General features: G+C 46.6%; 1 protein-coding gene across 1 annotated transcript; it reads left to right on the top strand.

Annotated features, from left to right (window-relative positions):
- Positions 1–3,293: 3,293 nt before the first annotated feature.
- Positions 3,294–6,724, top strand: RPTN (repetin). Its single transcript, XM_077772615.1, has 2 exons — positions 3,294–3,431; positions 4,136–6,724. Exons 1-2 carry the CDS (start codon positions 3,294–3,296, stop codon positions 6,722–6,724), a joined length of 2,727 nt encoding a protein of 908 aa, XP_077628741.1.
- The last annotated feature ends 333 nt before the right edge of the window (positions 6,725–7,057 follow it).

Here is a 7,057-nt window from a genome sequence, read left to right as displayed (position 1 = left end):
ACAATGCTTTACGCATGTCATTCTCCTGACCAAAATGTTCCCCGAGTCCCATTTCTCATTAAAACTAACCCTAAAGCAGGCCCCAAATCTACCTCAGAGAAGGTATAAAAACCAAAGGTCAGAAAAAAAAAAAAAAAAAAGAGGATTCTAAGCCTGGCTTTCATCATAGACCTGTGGGACCCTTAGCAAGTCTCTCAGTCTGCCTGGACCTCAATTTCCTCATCTGTAAAATTAAGAGGCTAAAACTAGATTTCCTTTGCAGCTCCAAAATTTTCCAATTCAATTCTTCTGTATANTTAAGAGGCTAAAACTAGATTTCCTTTGCAGCTCCAAAATTTTCCAATTCAATTCTTTTCTATCCCCTCCACTCCAGCCAGACTCACCAGCTCACTGCAATTCAAACATGCCCTATAAATTCTCACCTCATACCTTTGGTCTTTCCCTTCTCCCCACCAGGATTTCTCTGCTTTCTTCTGCCCACCTGAATCCCATAAGGAACAACCCAAATCCCACCTAATGAAGGGAGCCTGGGCATAGCCCACAAAGCCTCCTCATGAACCAGGTTTTCTTTTTTTTTTTTAATTTTTTTTTATTATTATTGAGAGACATAGAGAGACAGAGCATGAGTGGGGAGGGGCAGAGCGAGGGGGAGACAGAATCTGAAGCAGCTCCAGACTCTTGAGCTGTCAGCACAGAGCCCGACGCGGGGCTCAAACTCACAAACTGTGAGATCATGACCTGAGCTGAAGTCAGATGGTTAACTGGCTGAGCCACCCAGGTGCCCCCCAGGTTTTCTAACTCTCAGCAGTTCTCATGTCTTGCTTCTGCTGCTTCTTTATCCCAACTGGACTAAAATCTCTGCACTTTTGTGATTTCTTTGCAGAATGCTGAACACACAGTTAACAATAGCAAGCATCGTCACTTATAACTGACTGACGTATGGACACACAAGAAAAAGTCCAAGCAGAGATCTAAATGTGAACAAAAGTAGAAAGCAGAGGCAAATCTAGAATTTTCTGCACTTTACACAAGACTCTCAAATGCTTCTATAAATCAGTAGTTGACTTACTCCACAAAAAGTTACTGAAACTCTCCTATGCTGGCATGTCACAGGTGCAGAAGTGGGGAATAAGTGGTGACCCAGGTCCCCGATAGCAGCTCTCCTCTACTAGATACCCTAGGATCCACATTGTCCATCAACTTGTAACTTTTGGGGAAGACCTTAACAGGCTCAAATGGCAGCAGCTCCACCACCATCACACCCTCCCTCCCAAAATTAGTCATGGATTTACTTCTCTCTCTAGATGAGCCATTAAGTGAAAAAAAAAATTAAAATTAAAACAGGTCAATAGATTAAAATATACATATCTACCTACACAAGCAAGACAGCCTAAAGCAAATCTCTTCCAGGAACTATATCCTCGCTATTTACCTAGAATCGCTAGTCCCTACTCCGACAGACTTTTATAAAGTGACCATATCGATACCCGTCTTTGGTGTGACTTAACGGTGGTTGTCCATTAGTCTTGGAAGGCAACATATATTAAGGATGAACGCAGCCTACACGTCTGTCTTTCGGACCCCTGCCGCATGCACGTGCACACACACTCCCCTAATTAAATGGGGCCGGGACTTGAACAGTATCACCTACCTGATGACAAACAGGTTCCTGAGTAAGTGGGGGAAGTAAATAAACCAAACGGTCTGCAGAGGGAGAGGTCAAGCTGGGCTGAGCCGGGTTGGGCCCAGAGTGATTCAGGCTCCACCACAGAATGGGTGTCTCCTGGGATGGCCTAGCAGGACAATTAAAACCCCTATAAATAGGATGGGTTTTCAAGTCCCTAGTATCCTCTCTGGCTTCTGAATCTTCTGCTCATTCCTCCTGAAGCAGGTAAGGCATGCATGGAGGGTTTGGGGGATGAGTAATGGCAGTCTCTATAAAGGCTCTTCATAGCAGCTATAATGCGATGGGCTAGGGGGTCTGAGACTGCTCCCTGTGCACAACAGGCCTGGTTAGAATCCTGCTTCCTTTTATTGGTTCTGTCTGAGAATATGATGATGCCTGCGGTGGCCCACTTCCGAGGCTGTAAAATATTTATGCCTTTGGTTTAGCATGTCCTGAGAATCCCAAAACTGAGGGCTAGAACTCCTAGTGAATAACTTAGGCTCCCAGAGTGGAGCATTGACCTTTCATGCAAGTAAGGCAAGACCCAAAGGTTTAGAGCCCTAGGACAAGGCCCTAGACCACAGGGCCACAGTAGCATTCAAGTCTCAGTGCAGTAAACGGCCATAAGGGACTCAGCCTGTCCCATGCAATTCACTGCGTGCCATGCATCCTTACAGGCATCACTGCGTGCTCTGGGAAGTCCAATGTGCTTTGCAGTGGGGGCTTCTTGGAGGCTTATAAACTCAATGACTAGAACTTTTACACCACAGGCAAAATACAATTGAGATCCAGATGCCAAAAGACCTCAGTCTCCCTATATATCCAGAGTGAATCTAGCTGATTAGATACACTTCCTGTCATCTATGCAGTTAGTTAATTTGGATTGCCATCTTTATCTGTAATAGATTTTATATTCATTGGTTCTACTTTATAAGCATACCCCAAATAATCATCCAGGCCAGAAGCACTTGCTGGAATTTAGCCTCTCAGAAAGCTTGTTTAGCCTGTGGCAAGAGACCTCTGGCCTTCTTCCCCCACTTGAGCAAGGCTCCCTAGAAGACTGAGGCCTGTTTAGCAGGGTCTATTTAGTTGGTGGAAAATTATGTCTTACTGTGCTGACTTTTGGCCCTGCCTCTGTGGGCCTCCTGATCTCTCTTCCTTTTGTTCTAAGAGAGTTTCAATCAAGCAGGTCCTACCTGGAGTAGGGGATGGGGCATGGAAACCACCTACCATATGCTTTTTGCTTTTTAGGAAATTGCCACTTTTCCTAGTTGGGGACCCATAGCTGGCACCCTTCTCCCACTATAGCACATAGTATTTGGGGCCTGATTGTGGATCAAAGGGAGTGTAGGGTATGGCTATGAAGGGGCTCTGTCATTTCTTTTTCTTTTTTAATGTTTATTTATTTTGAGAGAGAGGGAGAACAAATGTGAGTGGGGGAAAGGCAGAGAGAGAGGGAGAGAATCCCAAGCAGGCTCCATGGTGTCAGCAGAGGGGCTCTTTCATTTCTTAAGCTTCTTTCCCTGATCAAAAAGGACCACTTGCCCTCTGGCTATGCTGTCTCCTGGTCTTCATCTTAAACACGGACAAATTGTTTCTTCTTTTAGGTTCACCCATCTTTGCTAAAATGGCTCAGCTCCTGAACAGCATGCTCACTGTGATTGAGGTGTTCCAGAAACATGCTAAAGAGAATGGGAACTGTACCTCGCTGTGCAAGAAGGAGTTGAAGCAGCTGCTCTTGGTTGAGTTTGGAGACATCCTCCAGGTAAGATGCATAGACTCTGACCCCATGGAGTCAAGCGTGAGTGATTCTGACACCTGCATCCAGGGCTTGATGTTTTTTGTTTGATCTGGTCATGCTCTACCTATAGCTAAAGATTTTCAGACAGCTCTTTAGTACTTCTCTCCCAGCACACACACACACACACACACACACACACACACACACACACACACACACGTACCTTCTTATAGCTGGGCTTGACAGGAGAGGGTACAAGTTCAAACCAGAAATCATTTCTCAGAAGAAATTCTAGATTCATAGCTTGATTTCTATATTTGAGTGCTGTACACACATCTTCTCATTCATTCATTCAATAAAGAGCCGTGGAATATCTATTCCATGCCAGCACCATCCTAGTCACTGGGGATGCAAACATGAATAAAACCACCTTCTCTTCCCTCTAGAATCTCACAGTGTGGTTGGAAAGAAGTAGGTGAATAATTACAATATAGCATGTAATGGAATAATCATGCCCCCATTGGTCTAGCAAGGGATGAGTTTCAGAGGACCAGTTGATCAAAGACTAAATAAAGCCCAAGCCATTTCAGATGAATGGTGACCAATTCACCATTCCTGTATGAGGAAGGCTCATACAGGACAGAAGAGGTAGGGGTATGGATACCAGCACACATCTTCATATCTACAGGAGAACAGCTGATTTCACTCTTTGTTTTACCTTCTCACAGAGACCAAATGACCCAGACACTGTGGAAACCATCCTGAGCCTCTTGGATAAAGACAGAAATGGACATGTTGATTTTCATGAATATCTCTTGTTGGTGTTTCAATTGGCTCAAGCCTGCTATCATAAACTGAATAATAAGTCATGTGGAGATAGCATCTCTCAGCAAGAAGAGGAGCAGGAGGGAACACAAGACCATAAGTTTCCAGAAAATAGAGGCAGACAACGCAGGCAGAGGCATGAGGGAGAAAGGCAGGACTCCCACTGCACTCAGTCTGAGAGACAAAACCAGGATGCATACGAGCATCACTCTGAGCGACATGATACGGGCTCCTGCTATGGTCAGTCTGAGCGACAGGATAGGGACTCCCACTGTGGTCAGTCTGAGCGACAGGATAGGGACTCCCACAGAGGTCAGTCTGAGACACAGGACAGGGACTCCCACAGAGGTCAGTCTGAGACACAGGATAGGGACTCCCACTGTGGTCAGTCTGAGAAACAGGACAGGAACTCCCATTGTGATCAGTCTGAAAGACAGGATAGGGACTCCAATTATGGTCAAAGATGGAGTCATAAATCTAGCAGTAGCCAGCCTAAAAAACAAGGATATATCTTTGCCTTAAATCAATGTGAGAGACAAGTTCACAATTCTTGTTATGGTCAGACAAATCAACAGGAATCAGGCTCTTGCTACGGACAGTCTGGGAGGCTGGATCAGAAATCAGGTTATGGTCAGAGAAATAGGCAAGAATTGGACTTTCAATATGGCCAGACAGACAGGCAAGGCCAGAGTTCTCAGTATGGCCAGACAGACAGGCAAGGCCAGAGTTCTCAGTATGGCCAGACAGACAGACAAGGCCAGAGTTCTCAGTATGGTCAGACAGACAGACAAGGCCAGATTTCCCACTATGGCCAGACAGACAGACAAGGCCAGAGTTCCCACTATGGTCAGATAGACAGACAAGGCCAGAATTCTCAGTATGGCCAGACAGACAGACAAGGCCAGAGTTCTCAGTATGGTCAGACAGACAGACAAGGCCAGATTTCCCACTATGGCCAGATAGACAGACAAGTCCAGAGTTCTCAGCGTGGTCAGACAGACAGACAAGGCCAGAGTTCTCAGCATGGTCAGACAGAGAGACAAGGCCAGAGTTCCCACTATGGCCAGAGAGACAGACAAGGCCAGAGTTCTCAGTATGGTCAGACAGACAGACAAGGCCAGAGTTCCCACTATGGCCAGACAGACAGACAAGGCCAGAGTTCCCACTATGGCCAGACAGACAGACAAGGCCAGAGTTCTCAGTATGGTCAGACAGACAGACAAGGCCAGAGTTCCCACTACGGCCAGACAAACAGACAAGGCCAGAGTTCCCACTATGGCCAGACAAACAGACAAGGCCATAATTCTCAGTATGGCCAGACAGACAGACAAGCCCAGAGTTCTCAGTATGACCAGACAGACAGAGCAGGTCAGAGTTCTCACTATGGCCCAACAGACAGAGCAGGCCAGAGTTCCCACTATGGCCAGATAGACAGACAAGGCCTGAGCTCTCATTACAGTCAGACAAACAGAGAAGGCCAGGGTTATTGTTCTGGCCAGACAGACAGAGAAGGCCACAGTTATCATTATGGTCAGACAGACAGACAAGGGCTGAGTTCTCACCATGGTCAGTCAGAGATTCGGGAAACAGAGCAAAATAGTTACTTTCAAGGGAGTGAGGAAACAAGCAGAGACTCATATGTTGAGCAATCAGGAAGGTCAGGGAGACTAAGTCAACAGACTCAAGGACAAGAAGTGACTCAAAATCAGGGGCAAAGATTCCAGTCTAGGGAAGGGCAGCGGAACAGCCACCAGGTATGGGAGCCTGAGGAAGATAGCCAACACCACCAACACAAACTCATAGCACAAATCAAGCAAGAAGGGCCACATAGTTATAAGGAAGGTGAATGGCAATCATGTAGTGGTGAGCAGGACCACAGACAGATGCAGGCCAGGCATGGAGAGAGGCAGAGCCACCAGGCAGCGGGAGAGCAGGCCTGCCAAAGCTGGGGCAGACATGGTTGTGAGGGCCGGGAAACTCCATGCAAGATGCAGGCCAGGCAAACCCATGAGGAGGAACAAGGCAATCAGAGACAGGACAGGCAAACCCACGAAGACGAGCAGACCCGTCAGCGACGAGACAGGCAAACCCACGAAGGTGAGCAGACTCATCAGCGACAAGACAGGCAAACCCACGAAGGTGACCAGACCCGTCAGCAACGAGACAGGCAAATCCACAAAGAGAATCAAAACTGTCAGCGACAATGGGATAGGCAAACCCTTGAGGAGGAAGAAAGGTATCAAGGGTCCCAGGATCAACAACCTTATGGGATCCAGCAGCAAGATTGTGGTAATAGAGAAAAATTCCACAGGAATGAGAATAGCCAGAGGCAAGATTCCCAGGGAAGAGGCAGTAACCTGACCCTCCATCCCACCCAGAGCAGTGGGAGGCACCCAAGGAGAGAACAGGGTGGAAGTCATCTGACCAGGGCAGCTCCTTCTCCTAACCCCCTCTATGACTATGTACAAGAGCAGAAAAGGAATCAGCCCTAGGCTGTGCACACACCAGAGCTAAAGCAACCCAAAGGCAAAGAAGAAATCTACTTGTCAAGTTTATCCTTACTTCTGTTTAAGAGATTAAAAATGTATGTCTTCCTTCTCTCTTCTATCTACTTGCAAGGATGCTTATGAGGACTAGTATTCACTTTTAGGGCGTTTCCATTCTTTAAGCAGCAATTCTAGGGTGTTCTGGTTAGGTTAAATCTGAGTGGTGAATTGGGTGACATAATCAGATCCCAATTTTGATTGTCTGGGGATTTAAATCATTTCCTGGTTTTCCCTCTGTGTAGGTGGGACATGGTTGGATCACTGAATGGTAGAAACTCC

The sequence above is a fragment of the Crocuta crocuta genome, unplaced genomic scaffold (genome assembly GCF_008692635.1).
Source record: "Crocuta crocuta isolate KB4526 unplaced genomic scaffold, BGI_CrCroc_1.0 scaffold415, whole genome shotgun sequence".
In the NCBI taxonomy this organism is placed as follows: Eukaryota; Metazoa; Chordata; class Mammalia; order Carnivora; family Hyaenidae; genus Crocuta; species Crocuta crocuta.
Note: the sequence above shows the minus strand (reverse complement) of the source record. Positions and strands in the feature narration are given on the sequence as shown.